This window comes from Dunckerocampus dactyliophorus, chromosome 12 (assembly GCF_027744805.1).
Source record: "Dunckerocampus dactyliophorus isolate RoL2022-P2 chromosome 12, RoL_Ddac_1.1, whole genome shotgun sequence".
Classification (NCBI taxonomy): domain Eukaryota; kingdom Metazoa; phylum Chordata; class Actinopteri; order Syngnathiformes; family Syngnathidae; genus Dunckerocampus; species Dunckerocampus dactyliophorus.
This window is the reverse complement of record NC_072830.1, coordinates 3,365,419-3,382,583: the sequence shown is the minus strand read 5'-3', so window position 1 is coordinate 3,382,583 and position 17,165 is coordinate 3,365,419. Positions and strand designations below refer to the sequence as shown.

At 45.3% G+C, this 17,165-nt stretch overlaps 1 protein-coding gene across 1 annotated transcript in view; it reads left to right on the top strand.

Moving 5' to 3' along the window:
• Nucleotides 1-16,260, top strand: part of cdon (cell adhesion associated, oncogene regulated) — a 35,555-nt gene extending 19,295 nt beyond the window's left edge. The window contains exons 5-19 of the mRNA XM_054795269.1: nt 966-1,109; nt 1,191-1,478; nt 1,557-1,826; nt 5,504-5,763; nt 7,321-7,495; nt 9,166-9,282; nt 9,575-9,778; nt 10,205-10,386; nt 10,482-10,587; nt 12,450-12,572; nt 12,743-12,934; nt 13,562-13,854; nt 13,922-14,001; nt 14,434-14,681; nt 15,678-16,260. Coding sequence (XP_054651244.1) covers nt 966-1,109; nt 1,191-1,478; nt 1,557-1,826; nt 5,504-5,763; nt 7,321-7,495; nt 9,166-9,282; nt 9,575-9,778; nt 10,205-10,386; nt 10,482-10,587; nt 12,450-12,572; nt 12,743-12,934; nt 13,562-13,854; nt 13,922-14,001; nt 14,434-14,681; nt 15,678-15,820 — 2,825 coding nt within the window. The 3' untranslated portion in view covers nt 15,821-16,260. The remainder of the gene's footprint in view (nt 1-965; nt 1,110-1,190; nt 1,479-1,556; nt 1,827-5,503; nt 5,764-7,320; nt 7,496-9,165; nt 9,283-9,574; nt 9,779-10,204; nt 10,387-10,481; nt 10,588-12,449; nt 12,573-12,742; nt 12,935-13,561; nt 13,855-13,921; nt 14,002-14,433; nt 14,682-15,677) is intronic.
• Nucleotides 16,261-17,165: the final 905 nt, after the last annotated feature.

Here is a 17,165-nt window from a genome sequence, read left to right as displayed (position 1 = left end):
AAACAAAGCTAAGTTGTTATTTTGGCAAAATTTGGTTGCGGAAAAAGTTATAATGTTGCAAGAATAAAGTGAAAATATTATGCAAATAATCTGCTAATTACGAGAAGAAAATCTACAAGAAGAAAGTTGAGATAGTTGGGGAAAAAAACAGCAGAAATTGCAAAAAAATACATCATTTGACAAAAATAAAGTTAAAACTTGAAGAGAAAAATGTTATAATTATATAAAAAATGTTATGGGAATAAAGTCAAACTATTATGGAAATACAGTAAAGTCATAATATTACAAAAAGAGAATATGTGAAGATTATTTAATAAAGCTGAAAAAAACAGATGTAATTTGACTTTTTCAAAAAGTTGGACTCTAACGAGAAAAAAAGTCACAATTTTATTGTAACTAATATGATGAGGAAAAATAATGTCATTTTAGTGGCATAGAGTTGAAATGTTAATGGAAAAAATACGTTTTTAAAAGGTCGTAATATTATAAGTAACAAAACAAAATAAAGTTATCATTTTTGGAAAATTAGGTTGGGAAAAAACTTCTAATAAAAAAATGGGAATACAGTCATAATATTATGGGAAGGAAATTTATTTGAAATTTTTTTTTTTTTTTAAGTTAAAATATTTGGAAAATTAAAAACAATGGTTAAAAAAAGAGCGAAGACAGAAATTGATACTAACAATGGGCTTTTTCGCCTACATCACAAAGGGGAGATGTTTTGTTCTTAAAATATATATATATATTTATATATAACTTCTTAACATTACAAAGTATCAAAGTGGCAAAGTTGCAGCCTTTTATTTTTCACTATGTGGCCCTCGCTGGAAAAGGTTTGGACACCCCTGTGCTATGTACTTGCTATGTTTTCCTTTCCACTTTCTCATGCGCTCCACATTATTATTAAAGTATTACAACAGCCTCTTCTCTTCAAACCTGGACAACTACTGTATGTCTGGTTTCAGATGACTACTTAGTTCTTCCGTCCGGGAACCTCCAGATTGTGTCTGTGTCAGCTCGCCACCAGGGCGTCTACAAGTGTGGCTCGTACAATCCCGTCACAGGCCAAACCGTCACGCAGACTCATGGTACCAAACTCACTGTCAGACGTAAGCCCACGAGAACTCTGTGTCCGTTTTTTGTGTTCTTTTGTTATGGATCGCTCCTAACGCTTGGCACATTTTGTTTAGACGCCGCCTCATCCCCGGTGCGGATAGTCTACCCCGCCTCCCCCGTGGTTGTGGTGCTGCAGCAGTGGCAGCCTTACACGCTGGAGTGCGTCGTGTCCGGTAGTCCTGCGCCAAAGTCCACGTGGTTGAAGGACGGTAAGGAGGTCCAGCCGGTGTCGTCGGTGCGACGACTGCGCGGCAATTTGGACTTTGGCGCCGTGACGAGGGCTGATGAAGGTGTGTACGCCTGCGTCGCTGAGAGCGAGCGAGGGCTCGTGGTCGGCGCCAACTACACCGTCAAAGTTCTCGGTGAGGGGGTGACTCCCAAGTGTGTGTGTGCTCCGTTGGGGTCTTTTAAAAGTCTGACAGGGGTCTGGCCCTTTGCAGAACCTGCGTCCATCCTGGGGGGCCTCATCGACCAGCGCGCCTCTCCGGGCTCCACCGCCCGTTTTTCCTGCGTAGTGGCGGGAAACCCCGCCCCCAACGTCACCTGGCTGTTCAACGCCGAGCCCGTCACTCCATCGAGTCACGTTCAGGTCTCCGGAGGCTCCCTAGTCATCACGGGCGTGGAGCCGCGGGACGAGGGCGTGTATCAGTGCGTGCTGGATAACGGTGTCGGATCGGCGCAGTTGGCGGGCCTGCTGAGCGTGCAGTCAGGTACGTAAAACTCAATCCTGCTCGGTAAATAAAGCTTTTTCTCATGAGTTTTACTTAAATAACGAGGTGGGGGGCATGAGAAAGGGCAGAGGAAAACGCTCATTTATGGACAATTATTGCACAACACAGCAGCCAAATGAATAGAACCAATGTTGGAATAGCAGTAAGGAGCATTTTTGCACCATTGCACACCCACATGCACCCACATGCAGAGTTGGATGAAGCTGCTGGATGCTGACTACTCGTGATACTTCAAGTGCCACAGTGTGGAGTAAGACTACCTCAGGAGGTTGCCTACAGCCACAGCTGATAAAGCCAATGCTTGTTTGAACTGGCACTAATTAGAGACCCCAGCGGTTGTTTGCATGTGTGGTTAATTGAATAGAGGCGTTAATTAGAGCGTGTGGGCACGGACGCTTGATATTCATGTAACATCTGTCGTGATTTTGTTGTTTGATTTTAATTGAGCAACAGTCATGCATCTACGGAAGCCCGTTTCCGCCACTGAAAGAAAAACATCCCACTGGTAAAGTCCTAATTATGTCTTTTTATCTTTTTATGTCTGACTTTTTATCTCATAATTATGATTTTTTTTTGTCTCAGAATTTTTACTTTTTATCACATAACTGTTTTTTTTGTCTCGTAATTTCGACTTTCTATCTCATAATTAGGATTTTTTAATCTCTTAATTTCGTCAGTTTTTTTATGTCATAATTTTGGCTTTTTACCTCATAATTCCGACTTAACATTGGGATATTTTTTTCTCTTTCAGTGGTGGAAACGGGTCCTCCATATGGATGTGACTATTTCTCTGGCTTTTGTCTCTCTCTGTCGCTTTATGTTGTATTTATCTATGTTTATTTATATATGTTGTATCATAAACAAATGGAGGATGTCCGTTGGGATACATGGTGGTTATTTACATGCATGTCTCGTGGAATAATCAAAGCTTGGACTTGAGTCTGTAGTTGGCTTTGTATTTGTAGGTATCGGTCGCAGGGATGGGGTCAATCCAGTCCGGTATTGGCATCGGTGTAGGGTTCCCATACCAGCATCATTCACCCAAAAATTGCGATACGGCCTGCGGAGCAAATGTAGCTAGAAGGATAACGTAGCCAAAAGAGTATCAGCGAATGTAGCTGTCCTGAGGCGTTCATGGCCCCACAAAACAGTCCTAACACTAAAGAAAACTTCCAGGGTCGCTACAATATCGTGCTTGCCTCGTATCAAATCAGCATTAATGATAATGTAGCTCTGGTATCGGAATAGTATCAGCACATATGCGAATTGAGGTATCCTCCACTACCTTTCCTCCAGAAAGCCTCCACTTCATTGGCCAAAGTTACTTTTACAGTGACACAGTTAGCAAACACGTACCTCGTCCAGAAAGGACAGGGTTAAGTCAAGGGCCCCGGACTACATCTGCAGGGAGTCGCTGTTTGCGTCTTCTGTTTGCAAGGCCAAGGCCGCCCTCCTTCCTTGAGCGGCGCGTGGAGCTCGAGCGTGAGAGTGAGCTTTGTGCACGCCGTCAGGGATAAGCCCCCGGACGCTGGAATGCGAGGAGTAGCCGTGAAGGGTTATGACGAGGAGCAGACCACCCGGCCTGTCAGCGTGCTACACAACTGCCTTTTAGCTACGAAGACATCACAACACCCGCCCGCTTCCTTCGTCCTCCCCTCTGGTGGTTCCACAGGAAGACAAAATGTGAGGCTGATAAGAGCGAAACAACCAGCTGCGGTCAGTTTGGGCTTGAAGGCATCAGTGTGTTATTGTTACTGACCTCAGACAGAACGCACAGGTTATCTGCTTGGGTGTGTTGTCGCCGTCACCGTGGCAACAAGAGATGCCGCTGTCTTTTCCTTTGGTATGTGATTGGCTCTTTGTGAGATGCAGGAGGGCCAACCAACCAACGGTTGGTCATTAAAGTTCTCACACTTCAGCAGCTTGGTAGAGTTTGCGCAGGTGATGTAATTAATTCCTAGATGCAATTAACGTGACGCTTCCCTGTTGACCAATCAGCGAACTGCAATGTCTGTAGCTCCACCCTTTTGGCACCCTACCACTGATGCTTCGCTCTTTGCTCTTTTTTCCCATTTTTTTTTTTATATTTCAACTTTCTTCCTATAAATTTTCTTGATTCTCATAATATTTTGAATTTATTCTCATAATATTGTAACTTTTTTCCCCCAGCCTAATTTTCCCTAAAAACTCCAACTTATTTTGTTTTGTTTGGTTCTCACAATATTACGGCTTTAAAAATAAATAAATAAGTAAATTCATTAATAGTTCAACTTTATGCTACTAAAATGATTCTCATAATATTAAAAGTTTATTCTTGCAAAATTATTTTGACTTAAATTCTCGTAAAGTTGTTTTTTTTTTTTTTCAATTTTCAACTTCAATTTTCTTCTCATAAGATTATGACTTTATTGCCATATTTTGACCATCCATTCATCCGTTTTGTATGCCGCTTCTCCTCATTAGGGTCGCGGGGGCATGCTGGAGCCTATCCCAGACTTTGGGTGAGAGGCGGGGTACACCCTGGACTGGTGGCCAGCCAATGGCAGGGCACATATAGACAAACAAGCATTCACACTCACATTCATTCCTATGGACAATTTAGAGCAGGGGTCACCAACGTTTTTTCTTGCGAGAGCTATTTTATATTTTTAGAATGGCCCCTGCGGCGCACCTTGGACACCCTTGGTCCAGAACTCAAATGAACTTTCTTCTGTCGCTTCTTCTTATCGTTTCTTTTAAATGTCATAAACAAGACGGAGCCACCTGTGAGTACTTTTTGAGAAGAATGATGCGTCTCCAAAAGTCTTTTCACTAGATTGTTTTAAAGTGTATTAGAGGGGTCTGATAAGTCGCTACATATCATCGCTAAGTTGGCAACAATGAACCCTCCTGCTGCATGTTCTTCTTTTCTGGCAGACCAGCCGCTATATAATGTGCTTACGAGCAAATCTATCTGTGGTGGTCCAAATGTATTTTATGAACTGAACTATAGCACTACACCACCTCCCGTCCAGCCAATAATGAAAGTCATCAGTAACAACCTCGTGGACATTAAGGGATGCCATCCATACGTCTGCTTCCCAGCCAGGGAATCCCTCATAGCGTCATCTCCTTTACCTCGCAAAAGCGGAATTTTTTTTTTCTGCGCAAGGCCCCGGCAGCCCTCCCTCCATGGCATCCTCTGGTGCGGCAGCCTCAGCCGTTACTCAAGCGGACTGCATGTGGATTCTCTCCGGTATTTTAATGGTTGGCGTGTGGAATGTGCAGCAGCTGGCAGCGCTCCCAGGATCAGGTTTAGTGTTACCAGCCTGCAGCCTGTTTGCTTTACACTGTCAAGCAGTGCCATGCTCACACGCACACGCGCGCACACACACACACACACACACGCACACACACACACACAGACGGAACAGAACCTTGCAATGTGTCCTTGTGGTAAACCCCTCCACTCTAACCTCTTCCTTCACGTGTTTGGCTTTGAAAATGCCAGCGTGATGCTCGCTGACGCTTCCGTCGCCAAACCGTCGTCAGACTGGAAGGGTTGAAACATCCTGGTGGACTTCAGTGGCTTACTCTTCAACACCTCCGACCTTCAGGCTTGTAGACAAGCACTGTGGCATCTCATAATGTCAACCCGGTTTATCTTCCTCTCTTAGGTCTGCGCTCCAGAGGCGTCACGCCCGACGTGTCGCCGTCGCTCCCGCCCATGCTGAGTGACGAAGGCCACGAGCGCTTCCTGACCGATGACGATGCAGAAGGCGGCGGCGCTGGCGGCGGCTCCGACCGCCTCACGCCGGACGCTCCCATCATCATCAGCCCGCCTCAGACGCACAAACCCGACGTGTACGACCTGGAGTGGAGGGCGGGGCCCGACGGCGGGAGCCCCATCAACGCGTATTTTGTCAAATACCGAAAGGTGAGTCGCATTCAGTGTTACCTTTTGAAATAACGGAGAGTAATAATCTTCTCCAGTGTTTGAAGATGCATCGTAAGTGGAAAAAGAACTTAACCCACCGCAGGAGGTTACGTGCCGATAAACCGCACACACGGCTCACTCCTCCGCCTCCAAATCCTCCGACTAGCTTGATATTGACGTTCTCGTCAGATTTTGGATCAGCATTTGCAATAAAAGAGAATTGCATCGGTGCTCACCACACCGCTAATGAATCATTTAAGATGATCCATGAATAGCGATCCTCACGCCTGACCATCGGGCCATATCGTGCAGCCAGGACGGAGATGTCCTTTGTCGCAATCATTTCCTGTTCTGTGGTTATCATCGCATTTCTCCGGGTACACTTCTGTGGTGGTGTCACCAAAACACTCATAGACAAAGAAAAATCTAAAGTCTCATTAATCCAGCTTTCCCATTGAAAATGAACGGGCACTTTATTTGGTGAAAAAGTTCTCCTCCAATAGCACGAGGCAGTGTGTCCAAAAGTTTGACTTTTGAACAATCATTCTCCTTTTTTTTTGTCCCCAAACTTCTCCAACATTTCTCAGCCGATTGAAACCGTTCCAACATCAAAATGCTCAGCTCGTTTTATCATTAAAAATTCCTATATTTTCCATGATTCAATATTTTCTCTGACATCTTTCCCATTGAAAATGAATGGACAAGTTCAATGTCGCCCCCTATTGGTGGAAATTCATTTCAACTCCCAACCTGACGGTCGCTGGTTCGCTCCTCACTACTCGTGCACCGGTTCAGCGTACACGGCCAGTCAAAGGTTTAGACACACTTTCTCATCCAGTAGCACGAGGACGTGTGTCCAAACGTTTGACTGGTAATCAACAATCGTTGCACAATTTTAAATTCCGATGGTTTTTTTTGGTCCTCTAACTACTCCCACATTTCTCAACCGCTCCGAACCATTCCAACATCAAAACGTTCAGCCCATTCAGGGCATTTAGGCTATCTGTCGGGACTTTGGACTTTTCTAAGAATTCCTACGGTTTACATAATTCAACTTTTTTCCCCATTGAAAATGAATGGACAATTTCAATGTCGCCCCCTATTGGTGGAAATAAACTTTACATTTAACGTTCTGCTTATTCTGCGCATGTTGGCATGGCTCAACTCCCAAGCAGAGGGCGGTTGCTGGTTCACTCCTCGGTTGGTGAATAGATTTCAATGCATTTCTCTGATACGTCACCATTTATTCTACATTTCAGTTCAGCTTCAGCATCGAGTTGTTTAAGTTAGCGTCTTGCAGGCCTGGTTGTGTTACGATAAAAAAAAAAAAATAGTACCTGGACGGAGCTGGATGTTGCTCATTTCCTGTTTTTCCTCGCTAATGAGCTCTCTATGACTATAAAAGTGATTTGGACCACGTTGGCAGCAAAAGAACCTGCTGGCATTGGAAACTGTGCCTGAAATCTCCCAGGCTTTCTTTGTGAATCTCATTTCCCAGAACCATGACCCCCTGCAAGATGATCCCACTTCTGAAGTTTGTTGCTTTGTGTGCCTCAGGTGGAAGAAATGGCCACGGTGATGGAAAACTGGTACACGGTGCGCGTCCCGGGCAGCGAGCGCTCCCTGCGTCTTTCCGAGCTGGAGGCGTCCAGCCTGTACGAGGTGCTGATGGTGGCTCGCAGCTCGGCGGGTGAGGGCCAGCCGGCCATGCTCACCTTCCGCACCGGCAAAGGTGCGTACAAGCGCTTGGCCGGGCCGGCGCTCTGAAAACAACAATTAGCGTCGGGCCTGAAAGGAAGCGCTTTCACACTTGCCAGGATGTTCCCAGTAAATGTCAAGTTTTGTTGTCATACTTTCTGGAAACATTCAGCGGAGGAAAGAAAGACGTGTTTGTACATTAGATTCATCGTCCACTGTGGAAGTATTTGTGTATGGAACACAGCGCACAGTCTTCTCAACACGGGCCTTTTTTTTACTTCTTACTTCATCATTTCCATGTTTAAAAAAACACAGCAGACTGCCAACTGATGCATGTTTTAGTTTTGCAAAAAGGCTACAAAATACCTTTTTTATATGTATTTCAAAACAAAACTACTGTATGTGTTAGCTTTGTGACACAGCATGTTATTATTAACACCTATTATTATTATTATTATTATTATTATTATTATTATTATTATTTGCTGATGTTTTTTTTTATGTAATATAATTTCTAAAATGTGCCAATAATAAACGAGCTACGGGCTGCAAATGGCCCCCGGGCCGCAGTTTGGACACCCCTGATGGAAAAAATAACAAACTTAACTACAAATTCATGCACATTATGATAAATTATTGCTATTATAAATTGACTTATTATGTCCTTAAAGTCTGGGCACAAGCAGAAATGCAATGATAAAAAGTGATGTTAAAAAAATGTATTTAATATATATAAGTAAATGAACAATATGATGCAAAAATATAAATATAAGAATATCCGTCCATTTTCTGCACCGCTTGTCCTCGGTGGGGTTGCGGGTGTACTGGAGCCTAATATGAAAATATAACACAATATAGTATAATATTTATACTAAAATATTTTTTAAAGCATTTTTTAAATGTATTAATATTAATTAAAAAAATTATTCAAACCATTTATTTTAATTCAGATGCTTGTATTATTTATTTATGATTATTCTTTAAAATAATTATTTAAGACATTTATTTTTCACATTTACAAATGATTTTTTTATTTATTTAATTTTTAAATCATTACTCTGGGAAAAAAAACGGATTTGAATCTAACATTTGAGCAACATTTATGTCAAAATAAAAAGTGAAATGGTTATTTAAATATAATGGAAGCTTCCTACCAGAAATAAATGGCGTTGTGCTTACCTGGTGGTGTCTGCATTAACCAGTGGAGAGAGCAGAAACAAGCATGATTCTCTGGCACTTTTCTGGAGGTGAAAAAAATGGGACAAATAAAAATAAAACAAGAACCACAAACGTTGTGCAGCCCAAGAATAATAGCGACCACACCACAGCACGGCTGGAAAACAAAGTTCAAACTGCGTCCAAAGCAGCCAGAAACCACTGCTGTGATTGTAGGATGCTTTTTTTTTTTTACCCTAAATTGGACGCCTCCTCCCTGGGAAATATTTGACTCGTCCGCAAAAGGGCGTGTTTAGATGAGAATGTGCGTCCTTTATTGGATTTCCAGTCATGCTTTATCAGGAAGTATCTGAGGTCTTCCTGATCTTCCTGAAATTGGCGTGATGTTCCGCCGAGACCTTTCTGTTGTGTAACACGGTGGCGCCGCCGTCCTGCAGAAACCTCACGTCCAGTGCTTTTGTCAACTGGGAACATCTTTCCCGCCTCGTTTTGCTCACGCCCGTCTCTCCTGCTGCCCCCCCCCTTCAGAAAAGAGCGCCTCGTCTAACAAGAATCCCTCCAAGCCTCCCGTCGTCTTGATGCCGCCCAAAGCTCCAGAGGATAAAACTCCCAACACCCACTTTGGAGTGGTCATCCACGACAGAGGTCAGTGCGGGATATTTGTCTCCTGCTGGGAATCGAACAGTGAACTCTCTGCCTGCAAGCCGTCCGCTAACCCCTCTCTTCGTCTTACTCTGCTGCCTGTCTAACTGTGTGGCTCTCAGCTGGTGCAGTAAGTACACATTCCTCCTGTGATTTATCCTTTCCTCTTCCTCCTCCTCCGCTAATTTCTTCCATCCTTCCGTGAGTCGGGATGCGGCGACATTTAGAGACGGTCTGCTCGCTTCCAAGCTTCATCTCTCGTTTTTTGTTGTTTTTTTTTTTCTCTCTCCTCCAGTACCAGAAGCTCCTGACCGGCCCACCATCTCCATGGCGACCGAAAGCTCCGTCTACGTGACCTGGATCCCCAGAGCTAACGGCGGCTCGCCCATCACGGCGTTCCGCGTGGAATACAAGCGGGGTCGCAGCGCCGAGTGGGGCGTGGCGGCCGATAACATCTCGCCGCTCAAGTTGTCGGTGGAGGTTCGCAACCTGGAGCCCGGTGAGCCTAAATGATATTTTTGTTATTATAGTATCGGACGCGTGATGGCGTGAACGCTAATGAGCTGTGTTTGTCCGACAGAGTGTGTCTCCAAGAAGTGCTATAAACACTGTATATCACATACAACCTAAATCAATTCATTCTTAAAAAGTAAGGATAGTAAAGAAAATATTGAAGAGGCCCCCCACTTCCTTACAGTTTTCTGAATGTGGCCCTTGTCTGCAAAAGCCTGCTCTCGGGTCACTTTTAGAAGATCTTTAAAAAGTCCCGTGTGCACAATAGTGGACCTTTTTATGTACTTTATAAAATATGATACATATTTGAATGGTTGTCCCATTGTGAAGCATCACCCGGTATGGTCGCTTCCATGGTGTCACCACGCCACTACTGGCTCGGCTTAGCTGACGTCGCTGCTGCGTGTTCCAGGCTCCAGCTACAGGTTCCGGGTGGCAGCCATGAACTTGTATGGCGAGAGTCCACACAGCATCCCATCCAGGCCCTACCAGGTGCCCCAAGCCAGCCCTCGCATGGCGGACCGCCCCGTGGTGGGACCGCACATCTCCGCCACCGACGCCATCAGCGACACCCAGATCATGCTGCGCTGGACCGTGAGTGCTCCTTACCTCCTCCTTCCGTTCTCGTGGACTGCTGTTTGCGTTAGCCCCGACTGTGCGCTGACGTCAGCCGTGTTTGTTTCTCACAGTACAGTCCCTCCAGTAACAACAACACCCCCATCCAGGGCTTCTACATCTACTACCGCCCCACCGACAGCGACAACGACAGCGACTACAAGCGGGACGTGGTCGAAGGTGCGTCACCTCACCTTCTCTGCTCTCAACTTAACTGGCCGGAGGCGAAACGCGAGAGCAGGCACTGCAGAGCGACTCAGATTGCCAGCTGCAGGAAGAAGGGGGGTGGGTCTTTGAACTTGGGATGCTTGGGATGTCTCTGGACGCCTGGCGCCCGTTGGGTGGGTGTCCGCTGGTGGGGACACTTCTAGTATGTCAAGACTTGACTTTAAGATAAATGTTACTTTTGGACATTTGACCGCAAGCTTCATACTAAAACCTTTCATAACCCTAAAAAATCCTAATCGTACCGCTTTATTATACTGATTTATTGCAGCCAGTCAACTCGTTACGTAGATCTGTCATCACAATTTCTAACAGGCTAAACACGGAAAACACGGAAAAAGAGTCAAATTGACCTTCACCGCTGTTATCATTCTATACTTTTAAATGAGTAAATACATGAAAGCTAAAAAAAAAAAAAAAACAGTAGCTTAAATTGCATGCCATAAGACAAATAAATACATAAAAATACTCCAAAAACATATTTAGGAGCATCAAAACCAGATACCACAAGAAATACCAAAAGATGAATAACAAAGACAGTAAATATGCTGCGCTGTACTGCAATAAACTCACTGACAACTACCCACATACTATATATAATATATCCTATACAGTCATCCCTCATTTATCGCAGTTAATTGGTTTAATTGGATTCCATATTTAGAAATGGAATATTTTTGTGGTTAGACCGTAGAAAACCTGTTTACCACCTTCTAAATATGTTTTTTTTACCATTATTAGAGCCCTCTAAACATGAAATAACACCCCTATAGTCACCTTTACACTCCTATTACCCAATATAGTAGACATAATAAGAGAAAATAAGACATAATGTAGGCTCACCCGTTAGCATTGGGAGAGTTCCTCGGTGTTCTTTTCGGGACAGTGCACTCCCTGCGGTGGCTATGGCCTCATCAGTGTAACAATACTGACACCTAGTGACCAGTGTGCAATACGACACCATCACGACATCTTTGCCTTAGATACAGGGCGTATTTGACCTCATTTGGCCATTTTAATGCTTGAAAATGCTTCATTTAGGTCAAAATGTGCTTAAATATGCATCTTTTTGACGAAATATTCAACCAAGAAATGACTTAATGAATTCAACATATAAAAAATGTGCAACACTTTTTATTTTTTTTTTATTTTAAGATCTTCTAAAAATCCTTTTCTGAATTTTAACCAAATTTCTGACATTTGATTTCACCAAAGCATTGGACAAAACGACGCCGCTCGGTGGAGCCACCGTGCGTACGTTGGAACGCAGGCCGAGAGAAGACGCCGGGTGGGGTACTCGGTGTTTGTGGGTTTTTGTTGTGATGGCGTCCATGGTAACGTAACGTCAAAACAATGAAAAAATAAGCGGCGATTCTTGTTGGAGCTGATCTTATTGGAGCCTCATTGCTTGGACATGGTGTGTTTTTGTCAGGTTGTCGTCTCATCTGTGTGTTCGTGTGTGGGGGTGTGTGTGTGCGTGTGTGTGTGTGTGTGCGTGTGTGTGTGTGTTAAGACTGGAGGAAAGCCAGCACAAATATGAGCTGCCATATATGGAGCTGCACCAGAGTAAAGCAACTGCGTGAGGGCCCCTGGGACTGACAAGAAGGGAGTGTGTGTGTGTGTGTGTCTGTGTGTGCGTGTGCGTGCGTGTGTGCGTGCGTGCGTGAGCATGAAAGAACATGACCTCAGCGCGCTGGGAAAAACTAATGACGGTGTGATTACACGGGATTAACAGCGGCGAGAATCAACGGCGTCCTTTTCCAAGGAAGTCATCGCTCACCTGATCCCCCCGCCCCCCCTCTCCTGACCCCTCCCAGGTGTGAAGGACCGCCACATGATCGGACACCTCCAGCCGGAGACGTCGTACGACATCAAGATGCAGTGCTTCAACGCCGGCGGCGAGAGCGAATACAGCAACGTCATGATCTGTGAGACCAGAGGTGAGCCGCCATGCTGATCTGTGATCTGTTCCAGGGTCAAACTGTGCTTCAGATGATGTTTTCCTCGTAATAAACATACAGATGTCATTGAAAGCGTAAAACCTAAACACAACAGCGTGTGCTGTAGACGCTGTCGTCACTCACGCTCTACTTCCCGTTCTCCGCCGCAGCTCGCCAGTCTCCGGGCGCCCCCAGCCAACGGCCCGTCACCCCGCCCTGGCCCCACCCCCAGGAGCCGCCCGCCCCGCCCGGAGGATTGCTGTATCTGATCGTGGGCTGCGTGCTGGGCGTGATGGTGATCATCCTGCTGGCCTTCATCGCCATGTGTCTGTGGAGGAACCGCCAACACAACAACATGCACAGTCAGTCCTCGCCTTGCTTGATAAGCATCGCTTGTGTCCTTTGTCCAACACGTCCATCACACCCCGGGGATTTCTGATAGTGAAACAATATTCAATTCAAAACAAATGTAACTTACTACACATGTGTGTATAATATATAGTACTCTATGCCAGGGGTCACCAAGGTGGTGCCCGCGGGCACCAGGTAGCCCCCCACGACCACATGAGGTGCCCACAAGCCTGCTTTTCATTCATTCTGACATTCTGTGTGTATAATATACTCTATGCATTGTATATGAATCATGGTTATGAATATATTGTAGTTTATTTTTATATTTCAAAAAGTAGTAAAATGTGTGGTATTTCTTCTACAAGTAAAAAATATTCTATTCACTTATTGAAAATATTCTTAATGTGTCATTATTATAAATTATAATAGCAGAATTGATTGATATTTAGACATTTTATGTTTAGAATGATTTGTTTTCTGTTTTGTATAAATATATAACTTATTTCTTCTATGTAAATATTCTATGAATGTATTAAAATATTCTTATGTCCTTATATATCCTTCAAATGAAGTGCAACGTGACGGGAGCTAGCATTGAGCCTTGCGGTACACCTTGTGCTTCCTGCTTCCTGCTGCAGAATACGACCCTCCAGGTTACCTCTACCAGCCGGCGGACGTGAACGGGCACGTTCTGGAGTACACCGCCTTGCCCGGCACCGGCCGCATCAACGGCGGCGTCCACGGGGGCTACGGGCACGGTGGCGCCATGTTGCCTCAAGGCTGCCACCACCACCACCACAAGCACCCCAACGGCCTGGCACTGCTCAACGGCAACGGGGGACTCTTCCCGCACGGCCACGACGGCACCCTGCCTCACGGCGGGAGGGGGGACTGCGAGCACCCCCACCCGCACCCGCACCACCACCACAACGTGAGTCCCGATGTGGTTTTTGTCGTCTTCAAGGACGCGTGCGTCTAAGCGTTGCTTTTATTTCCAGGGAGGCGGCATGTATACGGCTCTCCCCCAGTCCGAATCTTCTGACTGCATGAGCTGTCAGAACCTCTGCAACAACAACAGGTACCAGCGGCTCTCTTTGGAAAATGTCTTTATGTACGAATGATGCCCCCCCCAGGGTCAGTCCGTTGGTGATGGTTTTTAGTCGAGTGCAGCTTTGCTTCCTTTGCGGCGGCACCGCTTTCCCACGCCGCTCCTGTTTATGTACTTAAGCGTCGTCAGCGTCACAGTTTACCCTGCGTGCACCCAGCCGTGCGCGCCCGTCTAATGAGGCCTCTGTTTATTTACCCCCGCCTGCCGCCGCTGCAGGGAAAGAGAGGTTGCGGTCGCGATAGAATCGGGTTCCGATAGCAGGAAGAGCGGTGAAACCCGATGCGAGCCTTTGAATGATAAAGTGTTTACATGAGGGGGAGATTCAGCCTTTCATCTTGAGGCTTTCTAACCTCAACCCGCACACACGTGGTAAGATTTACGTCTTTACTGGCGTCCCTGCAGGTGTTACAACAAGACCAATGGCGCCCTCTCTGGCGGCGCCCTCATGCATCGAGTGGCGCCTTGCCACCAGCAGGACGGCCTGGAGATGGTCCCTTTGGGGCAGACGTCGTCGCCCTGCCCCCGCCGCCCTGCCGACGAGCCGGAGGGAGACGCCGCGCGGCCGCCCGACGAGCACAGAGAGTCTTCGCCTTCGCCGCATTCAGGCTGTCTGGTCGAAGACGACACAGGATGTCCAGCGGACGACACAGGTGGGACACGAGATCGAGACTGTTTGGGACTGATTGGTGGGATAGCCCCGCCCACCCGTATCGTTACGTCCAGCTGACCCCAAATAGGAACAATCTTACTCATCCCACAAATACTAAGGGAAGAAAAGTCGCCTTTTATATTTCATTCAATATGAAATTTTAAAAAAAGTCAATTAAATGAAAAATAACACTAATTGAAACCAAATAAACATAAAACGACTCAATTCAATGAAATGTAAAAATAAATGAAAGGTAGAAAAAGCAACCTCATGTCATTGAATCGAAAATAATTCAGTTTCATTTGATATTGAATGAAATCCAAAATAACATTCGAAGTTCACGTGAACTGAAATCCAATCCGATGAAAGAAACGGCAGGTTTCACCCTTTGAGCTCCCAAATTCAAACGCATTTCGCTCAATTCAAGTTAAATAAATGAATTGAATTAAAAACATGACGTCACTGAATTAGAATTCAAATTCCGTTTCATTCGTTAATTAGACGTGGAATGAAACAAACAAAAAGAAGATGATATAACCGAAATAAGGTTGCACCCTTTCAGCTCCGAAATGAAATTACATTTCATTCAATTCAATGTGAAAAGAAATCAAATTGAACTAAAAATAATTAAAATGTGTTTGGTTAAATGTGAAATTAAATTGAATCAAAAATAGCATTATCAAAAGGCAAAATAATCCTAAATAATAAGAGTAAAAAGAATCTAAAATGGAAATAAAGTCAAATGCAGTTCATTAAATGGCAGCTTTCATCCTTTAGACTCCTAAACGGAATTACATTCAGTAAAAATAAAAGAAATGTCAAATAAAACTGAATGAAAGTAACATTATGTCATTGAAATTACTGGTTGCACTCTAGAAATATATTTTCAACATTTCAAATTTAGTCGGAATGACATTAAATCAACAACTTTTAGCAAAGATCCGTGTGTGCTGTAGACCCCCATGTTACATAACGGGGTCCCTGACCGTGTGTGCAGCCGAGGAGGATCTGGACTGCGTGGACCAGGACGGGCCGGTGCTGTGCTGGGACAGCCTGGGCCTGCCGGACTTGGACTGCGACGAAAAGCCGGGTTGGATCTCCGCTGGCGGCCTGACTGGGGAGCTGATCCGGGAGGTCTGAGGGCGGGGCCAGATGCGATGACGCGCCCCTCCTTCAGACAAATGGAGGCGGGGGGGTGACTGTGGCGATGTCACATGTGGGACCTGAGAGGGGACAGTCGGGGACGCTGGCCATGGACGTGTCGGGGAAAGAGACTGACAGCACATCCCCCCCCCCAAAAAAAGACTCGTTAGGCGACTTATTTATTTTTTTCTAGTAGTGGAATCTCATTTCATATGAATGTATCTGTTGTAAGAACTTTTATATTATTTATGCTTTTTGGGCCTGTTTTCCTTTTAGCGATTGTAAAGTTTTGTAATAATATAAAGAGAAGATATGGAAGCGTAAACACGCTTTTTCCTTTGGATAGAAAACTCTCATGTATGTTTACAGTAGTGTGTAGGTGTGTGTGTACATGCGTGTGTGTGTGTGTGTGTGTGTGTGTGTGTGTGTACATGCGTGTGTGTGTGTGTGTGTGTGTGTGTGTGTGTGTGTGTGTACATGCGTGTGTGTGTGTGTGTGTGTGTGTGTGTGTGTGTGTGTGTGTGTGTGTGTACATGTGTGTGTGTGTGTGTGTGTGTGTGTGTGTGTGTGTGTACATGTGTGTGTGTGTGTGTGTGTGTGTGTGTGTGCATCCTTCATCCAGCTTCTTTCTGGCCTTCTTTTTAGCCTCCTTGGACGTCTGGGGGTCAAACTAGCTTGAAAGATGGCTTGGACTGATGTTCCCTCCGAGAAGACGAGGAGAAGACGCTCCTGCGTGTTCTTGCCCGTCATTCCTCACCCTTCCTCCTCCTCCTCCTCCTCCTCCGCCCCTTCATCAGGCAGCCCGTGCAGGAACGAGCGCCAGCGTTCTTTTGCTGTTCCTCCTCCTGATGAAGCGGTGCTCTTAGGGATCGCTCCACATTCGGCGTCGTCTTTCGGAGGCACAAAGCGAAGCATGTTGGCGGCTGGATGAGCTCCAGCGACGTAGCAGCCGGCTCCTCGCGACACGTGATCTCATCCGTCGTCTTCATCACGTGGCGCTTATCTACAGGAAGCCACGCCAGGCGTTATTTGTTTTTGCGTTAACGCGTAGGAAAAGCATGAAAAGCGAAACAGGAAACTTAAAAGAAGACGGAGCCGCCCGTCCGCGCTGTTTTTGCTGGCTTTTTCCCAAATATTTCAACTTTCTTCTTAAATAATCTTTGCAAAGGCTCTTCTCGGAATATTTGACTTTCACCCGATTATCTTTTCTTCTTTTTCTCCAATATCATTTTCCAAAAATCACAACTTGATTTTGTTGTTTGTCATATTCTGACTTCTTAAAGAGAACAAGTTTGTTCTCCAGTAGAGTACAACTTTTTTCTCTTAATATTTTAGAGTTTAG